A 14,698-nucleotide genomic window follows, 5' to 3' on the forward strand; every position below is an offset into this window, starting at 1 on the left:
TGGCCCTTTAGATGTTGCAGAACTACAACTCTCAGCATGCGTGGACAGTCTCAGTATGCTGGGAGTTGCAGTTCCGCAACATCTAAAGGGCCAGATGTTACAGAACTACAACTCCCAGCATGCCTGGACTGTCTGGGTATGTGGAGAGTTGTAGTTTTGCAACATCTGGAAGGGCACAGTTTGGAGACCACTGCAAAGTGGTCTCCCAACTGTGGCCCTCCAGATGTTGCAAAACTACAACTCCCAGCAAGCCCAGACAGCCAAAGGCTGTCTGGGCATGCTGGGAGTTGTAGTTGTGAAACTCCTAGAAGGCAGCAGTGAAGATCACTTACCAGCGGCCCCCGCAGCCATCTTTCCCATGCTCTGTCTGGACTTCCAAAGGTGGGCAGAGCGGGGGATCTCAGATTAACAGCAATAACTTGCAGGTTGCAACTGGTGCTAATTTCCTTAATGATCGGACAAACCCTATTTTACTTGAAACGTTCTAGTTTTCACTGACTTTGCCAAAATGGTGTGCCGTTCCAAAGTGACTGAAACCCTCCGGCAGCAGGTTGTCCAGATGAAGGCCAAAGGGGTGACCCTATCAGCCATAGCAACAGAAGTTGGTCGTTCCAAGTCTGTGATTTCTATAATATTGCATCTTTAAAACATCACAAACTCATTCAAGTCCCCCAAGAAGGCTGGTCACCCTCAAAAGACAAATGCAAGAGAGGACAGGATCATGCGGAGAATCTCCATGGATAATCGTTTCAACACTGCAGCTGGAATTGCTCGTCAGTTCAGAACTGAACAGGGTAAAGATCTTTCTCGTCGTACAGTGTCGCGATGTTTAAGAGCATTTGGACTGAAAGCCCACTCTGCAGAGACCAAAGCACAAAGTGTAAAGAAGTCAGTGACAGGTGGAAGAGGAAGTGTCATGGTTTGGGGAATGTTTTCTGCAGCAGGAGTTGGACCTCTCATACAGCTACATGGCAGAGTGAATGCCAGTGTGTATCAGAACCTTCTTCAACAACACATGGTTCCTTCCTTGAGTTCATCACTAAATCAGCAGCAATTTTCATGCAGGACATAGCCCCCAGTCACACAGCAAAACGGGTAAAGCAGTTCCTTGAAACTGAAAACACAAACAATGAAATGGCCGCCCAGAGTCCTGATCTAAACCCAATAGAAAACTTCTGGAAAATTCTCGGTGACAAAGTTAAGGCCAAGAAACCCACAACAGTCACAGAACTGTGAAGGAGACTGGAAGAAGAGTGGACAAAAATCCCATCAGAGCAGTGTGAGAGACTAGTGATGTCCTGTGGGGGTCGCAGATGTGCTGAAGTCATTCAAAGCAAAGGCCGGTTGTACACTTTCTACAAATTGGTGACGGTCTCTGATTAAGATCATCACGTTTTTTGAAAAATATATGTTTTATGTTGATATACTTTGGTTGTTCTGTAAAACACTGTTCTATAGGCCTGGTGTACCCCTTACAAAAAAATCCTTCAAATGATGATCAATGTAGATTACATTATTTCTGAAAAAATCAAGTGTTCATAAATTGCTCTTTAATTTTGATCTCCAGTTTTCCAGTGTATAGGCTCACATTATCTGTCATGGGGAGTATATTAATAGGAACCGGATAGAAAAATCTCACGAATAAAGGGGTAGTCCGCTGGAAAACTTTTATTTATTTTTTATTTTTTTTATCAACTGGTGCCAGAAAATTAAACAGATTTGTAAATTGCTTCTATTTAAAAATCTTAATCCTTCCAGTACTTATCATCTGCTGTATTCTATACAGGAAGCTCTTTTCTTTTTGAATTTCCTTTCTGCCTGACCACAGTGCTCTCTGCTGACACATCTGTCCATTTTAGGAACTGTCCAGAGTAGAAGCAAATCCCCATAGCAAAACTCTCTGACATGGACAGAGATGTCAGCAGAGAACACTTGTGGTCAGACAGAAAGGAAATTCAAAAAGAAAAGAACTTCCTCTGTAGTACACAGCAGCTGATAAGTACTGGAAGGATTAAGATTTTTAAATAGAAGTAATTTACAAATCTGTTTAACTTTCTGGCACCAGTTGATTTAAAAGAAAATATGTTTTCCAGTGGAATACCCCTTTAAAGCGTACCCGTCAGATCCAACAAAAAGTGTCCGGCGGCATTCCGGGTGGAGAGTGAACCGGTCCAGGCTGTCCTTCTTCTCCGGGGGTCATCTTCTCCACTCCGGGCAGGCTCCGGCCTAGTAACGCAGCATAGACGCCGCTGCGCAGTGACGCCCGTGTGCAGCGACGCACCTGACGTCACGGAGTCTATGCAGCGTACTAGGCCAGAGCCTGCCCGGAGTGGAGAAGATGACCCTCGGAGAAGGACAGCCCGGACCGGTTCACCCTCCACCCGGAATGCCGCCGGACACTACAGGAAGGATGGATGGCCCGGACCACCCTCATTACGGGTAAGTTTAATTTTTCTTATTGACTCGGAGGGTGGGGGAGGGGCCCGACCGGTATAGGCAAAAATCCATACCGTGGGAGAAAAAAAAAACGGTATCCGGTTCATATCGGTATACCGCCCAGCACTACGGTGCAACGCGTGGGTACGGTGGGTCGGGGGGGGAGGCGGTCGCGGTGCGGCGGGTCGGGGGGGGGGGGGGGGTTTGTCGCGGTGCGGGGCATTATCTGCTTATCGGCAAGGTAATTGCCGATAATGCCCAAAATCGTGATTATCGGCCGATAATATCGGCCATACCGATAATCAGTCGATCCCTAATACAGACCCCACCCCCTCATCCCCCTCTCTTGTCTACTCACCTCCCCCAGTTATAGCTCTCTGGGTCCTTCCCTGTTGCCTAGCAGCTGTCCATCATCGCCCATCTATGCTGCAGAGACCATCGACTTCCAGTAGGGGGGGTGAGCCGGTCCAGGCCATCCATCTTGACCGGGAGGCCCTCTTCTCCGATCCAAGCCGGCCCCGGACTAGTGACGCCGCATTAATGCTGCCGCGCAGGGACGTCCGTGCGCAGCAGATGTCAGGGGCGTCCCTGCACGGCGGCATTAATGCAGCGTCACTAGTCCGGGGCCGGCTTGGAGCGGACAAGAGGGCCTCCCGGTCAAGATGGATGGCTCACCCTCCCCACTGGAAGTCGGACACTGCAGTGTAGATAGGTGATGATGGACGACACGGACCATCCCCCCCCCCCCCCCCCCCCCCACTGGTATACCTGAAGTTTTTTTTATTTCTTTTTTATACTCGAGTATATACGGTAACTAGACAAAAGAGCATTTGATACAAATAAATCCAATTCATAAACTGCTTTTTTTTTTTTTTTGCAAGATTTAACAGTGCAAATTATTTATCGTTTTTAATTTATGACAAGGCAATATTTATGACATCCCAATCTATGTCACCCTTACACATGACAATCTAATATAAGATAATGACAGGTAAGGTTTAAATTATTAATATTAGGACAGAAGTTTCTTTACCTTTATTCTGCAAATAATTCTGTCAGCAATAGAAAGAACAGTTTTGGTCTAGAATCTAAAGTTTTCTCAGATTTCTCTAAGCAATTTAACAAGAAATGTACATTCTCACTTCTTAATAATTCTTCCAGGAACACATCTGTAAACTACGCTGCCATAAAAGATTCAAGCACCACCTGGGCCATATATCACCCGAGGGAAAGCATCGTCCCTTGAATGCATGACTTCACCTGGGACTGCAATTGCATGCAGGAATACAGGGCTCAACACATCCCAGGTGCCAGGTTCCTAGGTTTTGGTCAGCCTTAAACACAGCAGTCTCAGATTGTGCCTGAAACTACCCACTTTAATACAACAGTTGGTGTGCCAGCAGACAAGCAACACGCCGATTCAGCATGCGCTGTGCTTAGCGACAGGAAGCAGTGTTCAGGCACATTAGGATAAGCTGAACACTGTGCCCCACATTGTGCTGCTGGGGGAGAAGAGGACTACATCCCTGTCAGGCAGCCATCTTCCTGGGCCTTCTCACCATGTAATGTAATGCCCTTTGTTACTTCTGCAGGTCGTCCCCATGATACAAGGAGTTCGAACCGATGACGTACAGCTATCTGCGACTGATACCTGCTGGTAATGACAGACATCAGAGATCACCCCGATGGTCATCATTTAACTGTAATTGTGGGCTGCCAATTGTTTCTAAGGCCAGACCAAGGCCTGTACTTGGCACAGGTGTAAACAATTTTACTACATGCATTGCAAAGTATGCGCAACATGTAAGATAATTTGATGATCGTGGATTTAAACACCACCGCAGTTCCCTCAAATGCCTTGGCTTCTCTGTCGGCAATTACACAATATTCCTATGCACCTTTTATAAGAATCAGGGGGAAGGATTAGAATTTTTAACAACAGATTGCCTACTTGACGTGAACGACGCCTGTGGTGTAGTGTGCCAGGGAAAAGTACTTCTACTTTATTAATCAAATATACCAACTTCCGGTTGGGGCATGCAGAGGTTCTTGCAATGTGAAATTACAAATCCCCGACCTGAGCAATGCTAAGAGTATGTTTGGAGTTGTTGTTTTACCCATCAATGCTAAAGATCTGACTAATGCACTGATGGGACACAGAACACACAATGACAGTGACTTACATGTGACGTCTTCTCTGCAATAGTTTATTTTCCTTTTGTTTTGGTCCAGACCACAATGACTTGTTTCTCTCCTCTGTAACGTTTGTTGCCCGGACATCTTCAGATGTTAACCTCTGCAGATCCTCACCTCTATACCAAGACAAGCTCCTCATAGTAGCTTACACTGTTCTCCCTAAAAAAACAGCTCTAAACACTGCACATCTGAATATACTACATCCATACACTGTTCTGCTGAATACTGCTACACACAGTCTCTCTTAATATAACACTGCCAGCCACTGTCCGGAATATAATACTGCTAAGCTAACACTGTTACGCTGCTATACTGTGCACCTAAAGCAGGGGTTCTCAACCGGCGGTACGCGTACCCCTAGGGGTTTGACCCTGGTTGTGCGGGGATACACAATGTGCTGACAAATACCGGCCATGCATTGGCCAGTATTTTTCAGCGCATTGCGGGGAATAACAACGGCAACTCTCAGTAAAGTATCGTGGCAGCACTATAATGCCCCAGCAGCGGCTACTTTATGAGAGCTGCGTGGTTGCTGGGGAGACGTGTGATGTCCCCTGGCGTCGCACAGAGGTGCCGCACTGCGCAGGAGGACATCACTTTTCTGTGCAGCGCCGAATGGGACTCTGGGAACGGGACTCTGGGAGTGGTACCCTAACAAGGCCGGTAATGTAAAAATAAAAACCAAGTGTACAGGAGGGAGGGAGCGAGGTTATATATTTATTAGCCCAGGGGGATCAGAGGGGGAATGGGTGGGGGGAGAGAAATAATGGCACAAGGGCACTAAGATGGAGGGGGATAGAGGTATAAAGGCAAAAGGGGATCAGAGGGCGGGGGGAATTCTGGCACAGAGGCATTACGGTGGGGGGTAATGATTATACCCTCCTCCATCTTTATCCCCTTGTGCCATTATTCCCCTCTCCCTCTGATCCCCTTTTGCCATTATCACTACCCCCCCCCCTCCATCTTTATCCCCTTTTGCCATAATTTCTCCCTTTCTCTGATCCCCTTGTGCCATTATTCCCCCCTCCCTGATTCACTTTTGCCATATTGGATAATAATGGCACAAGGGCATTAAAATGAAGGGGGGGAATAATGGCAAAAGGGGATCAGAGGGAAGGGGCAGTGGCATAACTACAGTCACAATGGTCACCATGGCGACTGGGCCTCATAGGCAGGGGGGCCCGCGGGGCACACAATGTGCTGCTGCAGCAGGTCGGGAATTCTGGCACTGCCCGAGGGCCTGGGCCTGTCACTGCCAGCACATTTTTTTTTTTATTATAACACCTTTTATGAAGGGCACGGGCCCTTTAAAAAAGGGCCGGACAGGCCAGGGGCTGGTGGGAGTTAATGGGCGCTGCACAGGCACGCAGGGGGGTGTATACGTATGCAGCGTGCGTGTGTGTGTGTGTGTGTGTGTGGGGGGTATATGTATGTAGCATGTGTGTGTGTGTGTGGGGGGGGGGGGGGTATATGTATGTAGCATGCGTGTGTGGGGGGCTGAGGAGACCAAGGATGGGGTGCAGGGGGGTAGGGAGCTGAGGAGACCAAGGTTGAGGTGCAGGGGGGGTGAGGAGACTATGGATGGGGTACAGGGTGAGGTGCTGAGGAGACCAAGGAAGGGGTGCAGGGGGGGTGCTGAGGAGACCAAGGATGGGCTGCTGAGGAGACCAAGGATGGGGTGAAGGGGGGGGAGCTGAGGAGACCAAGGATGGGGTGCAGGGGGGGGGGGAGCTAAAGGAGACCAAGGATGGAGTACAGGGGGGGGGGGGAGCTAAAGGAGACCATGGATGGGGTGCAGGGGGGGGGGAGCTAAAGGAGACCAAGGATGGCAGTATTATAATCAGTGAGTACAGTGTGTGGCAGTATTATAATCAGTGAGTACAGTGTGTGGCAGTATTATATTCAGGGGGTACAATATGTGACAGGGTTTTATAATTATTGTCTTCATAGAGGATGAGGATCTGCTAAGGTGAGGAACCAGTGAACATCAGACTCTGCAGAGAAGATGAAGCTGACATCTGGACCAGATGAAGAAAAGATGAAGAAAAGGAAAGACAACAGAGAAGACATCACTCAGGCCACTGATATCATTGTGTATTTTCCTCACCATGTTCCATCACCGCTGGAGTCACGTGTAAGTTCTGCTGTAATGATGGGTTAAACTGTCCCCCAATCTGTGGCTCTACAGCTGTTGCAAAACTATAATGGGAGTTGTAGCTTTGCAACAGCTGGAGAGCCACTTGAACCATAGTGATCGATGGAGGTCCCAGCAGTCTTACCCCCCCCCCCCCCCCCCCAAAAAAAGGACATTATTCTAAAATGCCCGGGCCTATTTTTGTTCCCAGTCTGGGGTAGGGGGCCCTGAGGCAATTTTTTTTGCATTGGGGCCCTGTGGTTCTGTGGTTTCTAGCTACGCCACTGGATGAGGAGAATAATGGCACAAGGGGATTAAGTATTGCATTAGTATAAAGGTAAGCACACGCCTTTTGAGGGGTACCCGTGGACATACTTTCAGCCTTTGGGGGTACAGTTGCCAAAAAGGTTGAGAACCACTGCCATAAAGACAATACTGTCACATACTGTTCTGCTGAATACTGCCAGAGACTGTGCCCCTGAATATAATACTGTCATATATTGTGCCTTGAATATAATACTACCATATACTGTGCCCTTACTACAATCCTGTCATACACTGTGCCCCTTAATATAATACTGCTGCACACTGTACCTCTGAATACAATACTGCCTAACATTGTGCCCCTGAATAATACTGCTACACACTGTACCTCTGTCTTCCACTAACAGGCCAATCTGTCCACTTCACACCCCTCTGTCTCCCCTTACAGACTACTCTGCCCCCTCTAACCCCCCCCCCCCCCAATCTCTCCCTAACAGACTCACCTGGATTCAGGATTGTTGTGTACGCAGGTTGCTGTGGGAGGTAGGTAGCGGAAGGTCAGAGGATCACTTCCTGGGCAGCATCTACACACAGCAGAGGGAGCTCTGTGCTGCATACACGTCTACCCTGCTCAGATCATACCCCAGCCTTCAATCTCTCTTCTGTGCTGCCCCCACCACCCTACCCTGTACTGCAAGCCTGGCCACAGCATGACAGTTGCTTTTGAACTAAGCACATGGCAAGTGCAGAGTAGGTGGCATGGCAAAGTGAAGAAAAAAAAATAATCATCCCCCCCCCCCCCCCCCACATTCCCAATACAAATTCGAATTACTCCCTTATCCCATTCTTCAAATTAAAAAAAATTAATAAAAAAAAAAAAATTCTGGTATCTCTGCGTATGGAATTGTCCAAACTATTAACTTCTTACATTCCTGATTCGGCATGGTCAACAGTGTAAATGCAAAAGTCGATGGGGGAGAAAAGTTGCCCAGTTGCCCATAGCAACCAATCAGATCGCTTCTTTCATTTTTCAGAAGCCTTTCATAAAATGAAAAAAGTGATCTGATTGGTTGCTATGGGCAACTCAGCAACTTTTTCTCTGGACAGGTTTGATAAATCTCCCCCATTATGCTTTTTAGGTGCGCAATTCTGTGCCGATTCTTTGTTGCAGACACAAAGTCTACAGTCTCCTGTCATGTTTACCTTATACATCTTTCATCAGTAACATATTTCATCATGAGCTATTGCATCTTTCGATCTTTTATCAAATACAAAGTCTAGGCATAAAAACATTGGTGCTATTTAAGGCCACGTGGTGAGATGCATTTAGCACTATCATTCCGTCACATCAGAAGTGCCAATCAATACGTATAAGACAAGACCTTCCAGCAGGCCAGAGATATTCTGCAGCATTTCATGATCTTCACTAGCACTGCAACAAGTGCACACAGTACTAGGTGATAGAGACTGTGTCATTGTGCTACATTTTATAGAACAATCCCTATTACAAGATCTTGCTCGATTTTAGAGTATTGAGGCAATAGTTTGTATATAATGGGGTGTATTTATCAAAACAGTTACCCAGAATTGCTGAAAGCCACATTTATCGGACCCTTAGTCTACCACACTTTCATATTTGTAGGGAAAAAGGAGGCATGGCTTTTATATGTCACTTTTACATTTTCTTTAATTGGTGGATCATAAAGGAGTGGTCAATAGGGCCTAACCAACAGCAAGAACAGGGGGCACTGCCCTTCCCATTGCTTACATAAATCTTATTGGTGATGGACTTTGAAAAGAGGACCTGTTGAATTGACCTTAGAGGGTGGACACCCAAACAGTTTAGGAGCTGTCCAGCGGACAAACCAAACTACTGGAATATGCCTGAAATGCCAACTCCTTTAATGTAGGGCATTCGAAGAGAAAAAAAAAATAAAAATAAACACTTGACCATTCAGCTTCTTCTCTAGTACAGCCAGTGAAATGATCCATAATTCAAACTAAATTCGTGTGACATGAAAAGAGCAGAAAGGGGCAAGTGCATCACAATCCCATACATGTATGTGATTTTGTGGAAAGGGGGTAAGAACAAGTTTGTTTGAACTATTTTTGGAAAAAAGAATATATGGTTGAAAGAACTAAAAACAAGTTCATCATGTCCTAACTATAACATTACTGTGTTGATCCAGAGGAAGAGAGGTGGATGCAAATTGCCCCATACTAGGGGGAAAAAATCCTTTCTAACTTCAAATATGTCCGAATAATATGTCCCTGAACCACCACCAGAACATTAGTAACTATAACTTGTAATAACCAAAAAAGACAATGTGAAAAAAAGAGAACCAGCTCACCATCATGTAGACACTTTAAATGAGGAGGGACTTCAGATGTATGAAGGAACTACGGATTTGACATCCAACCGCGTTCTTGGTGTGAACAGATGCTTGACCAAAAGGAACAGGATCCAGCTCCCAAAAAAGAATTAAAAGACCAAAGTTTGATTCACATGTTTAAAAATTAGGGTGAAAACCCAAAATAGAATAAAAGCATAGCAGAAACGCCAAGGCGTTTCTGCTATGCTTTTATCCTATTTTGGTTTTTCACCCTAATTTTTAAACATGTGAATTAAACTTTGGACTTTTAATACTTTTTTGGGAGCTGGATCCTATTCCTTTTGGTCATATAACTTGTAATAATATATTTTTCTAGAAAGGCATCCAGGCCCTTGGTAAAGTAGTTCAATGTACCAATGGTTACATTACAGCATTGTGGGGCAGAGTTCTATTGTCTTACTGTACTTACTGTAAAAAATTCCCAACTACAAAAAGGTAGAGAACCCTTGGTTTTCATTAAGGTTTACAAATAATCCTGAAAACTTTTTCATGGCTGTCAATGCAAAGTAAGATAACATTGAGAAGAAAAGAAAAAAAAATTATATTATTTTAAATACTATACATTTTATAACACTGACAATAATCATAGAGCTAAAAAAAAAACAACAGCCAATGGCGTCAGTTCATATAAATAAAACATAATAATAAAACAAAAGAAATCCATATTAAATACCTAAAAACTCACTGTCACTACTCTTCATGTTCAAAAATCCCATTTCAAGAAGTCAGAAGATAGGAAAATCGGAAGATATACTGGGCCCAAACACTGGTCAACAAAGAGTCAATGTTGCCCATGCTAACCAATCAAATCACTTCTTTTATTTACAGACCTGCCTTAGAAGAATAAAAGTTTGGCTTTGATTGGTTGCTATAGGTAACAATTACTTTTTTTTTCTATACACACAGGCCACCGGATGGCGCTTTACAATAAGACTGAAGTACAGGACTCACCTTTCATCTTCACTGTGGGGGAGTTGGGCCCTGCTGACTGTTTGCGCCATCCTCTCCAGTTCTGGCAGAGGCTTTCTGCCTCTGAGATAAAAGAACATAAGGAGTCTTCCTCAAAGCGGTCCGAGTCCTCAAAAGAAAATCTCTCACCGTCCTCCCACTCTGCAAACATGAGTTCCATTACATCCAATGGTCAAGGCTGGAAGGGACTTGTGGATGTCACAACAAACGGGGGGGAAGGAGTCAGGAGGGGAAAAAAAGGACAGGTGCAAAATTCAATGTCATAAAAATATATTGGATTGCAGTCCTGCTGTGTTTGATGGACGTAACTTTCCTTTAAGAAATTACCACATCCTTAATAGAAATTCTCTTATAAAAATCCATCACTTCTATGAAAGTTTATATTACTGTACTCTTGTGCTTTTCAAATTCCCCAGACCTTCCCCTATCAGATATGCACTGTGCTCAATCTACTCTGCTGACATATATATATATATATATATATATATATCACTTCAATGACACTACAGCCTCCAGACAAAGATCAGGGTGATCCCCCAGCCGGAGCAGAAGATGCATTGTGGAGTCTGCTCCCTTATGATCCAGGAGCTGCATGTTACAAAGGTTACACTGAAGGCTACTCCAACTTCCTGAACAATAATATTTACACTGCACGATGGCTGGAAGCAGCAGAAACGTCAACAAAGCTCCAGACAATGGCAACTATTGTCTCCTTTCCTCCGAAAAAGCAACAATTTCACATCTTAGTAAAATCTATAGTTTTGGGATCCAGAAGGTGTCAGTGAGTGGATGGTTGTGTGCAAGAGAATGCGCCTTCCAGATCCTGCAGCTCCTCAGGTTACTTGGTGCCCATGAGCTGTCACTGCTGTCACCAGGGTCCCCGATGCCCTCTCTGGGAGCCTTCCCTGTCCGCTCTTTGTTCTCCTCGGCTTCCTTTGTGTCCTATCTCTGCCGGCCTCTGGTGTGAAGGAACAGGGGGATGTAATGGCAGCAGCCTGGGCTGAGGAGGACGATGTCAGGGCCCCCTGAGGGGATGTATCAGCTCCTCGGATTGAACAAAAGCCCCCCTACAGCTCAGCCCTGCACTGACGAGACTGCCCCCCTGTGCCGGGAGAGAGGTGGTGCAGGGCCTGTGCGCCTCCCTCCACTCTGTTGGTGCACCTTGGTGTACAGCGCTCCTCGTCAGACGCTTTCTACAGCCAGTCAGCTGCCCTTCCCCACCAGCCTGCCAGCCAGCCTCGGCTTCCTCTCCCCGGCACTACCTGGGGACAGCTCGATCAGCTGATCCCAGTTTCCGCCCTGCCGCTTCCGGCTTCCTTCACCGGCGAGAGCCAGTGTGTGGAGGAACCGAGGAGAGGAAGTGACAGTCTGGACCTCAGGCTGCGCTCTATGGTGTCAGGCGGACTCGCAGGCTGTCAGTGTGGGTCAGTGGTTTCCTAACAGTGTCCCTGTTCAGGCATGCTGGGAGTGGGGTTGCCACCTGCCCGGTATTTTACCGGCACAGCCAGTATTTTGGCCACCCTGCAGGTATTATATTGCCGGTATACTGTAATGGTCGGTATTTATCCAACCAATCCTCCAACTCCCGGAATGTTGCATCGAATACTATTCCAGTGTTCCCCAACCAGAGCACCTCCAGCTGTTGCAAAACTACAACTCACAGCATGCCGGGAGTTGTAGTTTTGCAACAGCTGGAGGCACCCTTCTTGGGAAACACTGATCTGTACTATATACTACTATATAGTTCAACATGCTCGGAGTTGTAGTTTTCATTTAGGGCAGCTACTGAGCCACAGGCTGTATCAGGGCATGCAAAGAAGTTGTAGCTTTGCAACAGCTGGAGCCACCCCTGCTTGGGAAACACTGACCTTTACTATATACTACTATATAGTTCAACATGCTGGGAGTTGTAGTTTTCATTTAGGGCAGCTACCGAGCCACAGGCTGTATCAGGGCATACTGGGAGTTGTAGTTTTGCAACAGCTGGAGGCACCCCTGCTTGGGAAACACTGACCTGTACTATATAGTTCGACATGCTGGAAATTGTAGTTTTCATTTAGGGCAGCTACTGAGCCACAGGCTGTATCAGGGCATGCTGGGAGTTGTAGTTTTGCAACAGCTGGAGGCACCCCTGCTTGGGAAACACTGACCTGTACTATATACTACTATATAGTTCAACATGCTGGGAGTTGTAGTTTTCATTTAGGGCAGCTACTGAGCCACAGGCTGTATCAGGGAATGCTGGGAGTTGTAGTTAGTAACTAACTGCAACTCCAGAATTTAATTAAATGGGCTCTGTCACCTACTTTTTTTTTTTTTTTAATATGTTGTAGGACTTATGTACTACAACATATCTCCAATATAGTTTCATTATTTTTTTTATTAAAATAGTTTATTTTACATGTGAAAACCGGCCTTTAGGGGTCTCCCTCCTAGTGGTTGGCTGAAGCCTGGCGTGACATCACGGCTGAATTCGGACCGATGCCGGCCGGGCAATCGGTCCTACTTCATTCAGGCTGTGCTCACTCAATCAGACAGGCGGGAGCGAGCGCCGAGAACAGAGGATGCGCGCATTGGCTCGCATGCCAGCCCCGCCTCCCTGCATACACGCGCCGCTGCTGACTAAGTCCTGCACTCCATACCTGAACTTGGGTATGTCTCTTTTGGGGTGGGGGGGAGCGGGTTGCACAGCCGTAACAAAGATATTGTCTTCAACACAGGGTGCTTCCAGTTGTTGTCAGGGCAAGCTGGGAGTTGTAGAGGTGAAACAGCTGGAGGCACCCTGTATAGGTGAACTAAGGGTGGAAGTCAGCTCCCCTAGCAGGCATCAGTAACGTTGTGCCTGCTGGGAAAGTCTGCTTGGTAAGTGAGCACACTACCAGGCAGATAGAAAGGCATTTCTAAGATTATAAAAAAAAAAATTTAAGGCAGAAAAGGGGTTAGGGATAGATTGGCAATAGGCAGGGACAGAAAAAAAAGGATGGTGGGAGCTGCTCTTTAAAAAAAAAGTTTCAAAACAAAAATAGTACTATTCAAAACTACCGATCGGGGTGAAAAAAATGAGCCCCCATACAGGCCCGTATAAGGAGAAATAAAGAAAAGTTAGGGGTCAGAATAGGACAACATTTTTCCTGCATATGTGTACCCTGTGATGTCACGCATATATAATTAATTATGAAAATTAGCAGGCCGGTATTTTTTTGCAAGAAAGGTGGCAACCGTTGTAGTTTTGCAACAGCTGGAGGCACACTGTTTGGAAAACACTCACGTAAATACCCTTACATGTTAGAAAAGGTCTTCCCCTCATAAGGGTCATGACTGGACCCTGCACATAGAAACAAGCCTTCATAGGGCTGCTAAAAGCTTGGTGTTATGGTTCCACTAAATAAAGTGTATATTAGGCTAGGTTCATAATGTGTTTTAACTTTCCGTCAGGTATCCAAAATATACAGTGGTGAAGAGCAGCGGGTGCCATACTCCATTCAGGCCATATACGCTAATTATCTCCTATCCACAGGATAGGGTATTAGTAGCTGATCGCAGGGGGTCCAATCGCAGGATGAGACCCTGGTTCTCTAAGTGAGGACCATGTATCGTCTACTGGTAGACTGCACACACTCCGTTAATTTCTATGGGAGCACCGATGATACCCGAGTACTCAGGTCTTTTCGGCACGCCCATAGAAATGAATGGAGTACATGCTGTCTGTAGCATGCCCTCCTCACTGAAAGCAGGGTCCCATTCTGGAGATCACAGGGTGCCAGAGGTCAAACCACCTGCGTTTAGCTACTTATCCCCGCTCCGATTTTTGCTGGAGTCCAATGAAAACAGCAAATATAGCTCAAATTGAGCTTTAGTGCATCAAAATGAATGGCACCCACTGCTCTCTGCCACAGCATACGTCAGCATCCCACATCCAGCATCCTGAGCTAAATAGGACTGGGATTTTTTAACAAAAATTAATCAAACCCACAGGCACCCCCCCCCCCCTTACACCAGGACAGTGAGTAAATTATAAAGTAAAGGTAAGTATAAATAGAGGAAAGCTTGTGCTGCTGTGGAGACTAAGGGAAAACAAATTAACAAAATGTAGTCTTCCCTGTCGTCTCTCAGCAGCACAATGTGAGGATTTAGCATGTATAACCCCTAGGGAGGGCTCTCTCTAGAATGGTCTTAGCGAAAATAGTTTCACAAGTCAAAAATGTGTCAACTCTATAGTGTTTCAAAAAAGTTAACGGTGTATTCCAGGTTGCAGACTGGCAAATATGTTCCAGAGGTGCAGAATTACGTTCTGCCCAAGAGGCTG

The 14,698-nt window shown here is 46.0% G+C and overlaps 1 protein-coding gene across 3 annotated transcripts in view; it reads right to left on the bottom strand.

Annotated features, from left to right (window-relative positions):
- Nucleotides 1-14,698, bottom strand: part of ZSWIM8 (zinc finger SWIM-type containing 8) — a 279,884-nt gene that overhangs the window by 148,044 nt on the left and 117,142 nt on the right. For 2 of the 3 annotated variants that reach the window (XM_056530641.1, XM_056530640.1), the window contains exon 1: nt 10,375-11,736. The exons of the other annotated variant lie outside the window; for it this stretch is intronic. In XM_056530641.1, the coding sequence (XP_056386616.1) occupies nt 10,375-10,552 (178 nt within the window). In that variant the 5' untranslated portion in view covers nt 10,553-11,736. Of the gene's footprint in view, nt 1-10,374; nt 11,737-14,698 lie in introns of those variants that run through there. 3 annotated transcript variants of the gene reach the window in all.

The sequence above is a fragment of the Hyla sarda genome, chromosome 7, assembly GCF_029499605.1.
Source record: "Hyla sarda isolate aHylSar1 chromosome 7, aHylSar1.hap1, whole genome shotgun sequence".
NCBI lineage: Eukaryota > Metazoa > Chordata > Amphibia > Anura > Hylidae > Hyla > Hyla sarda.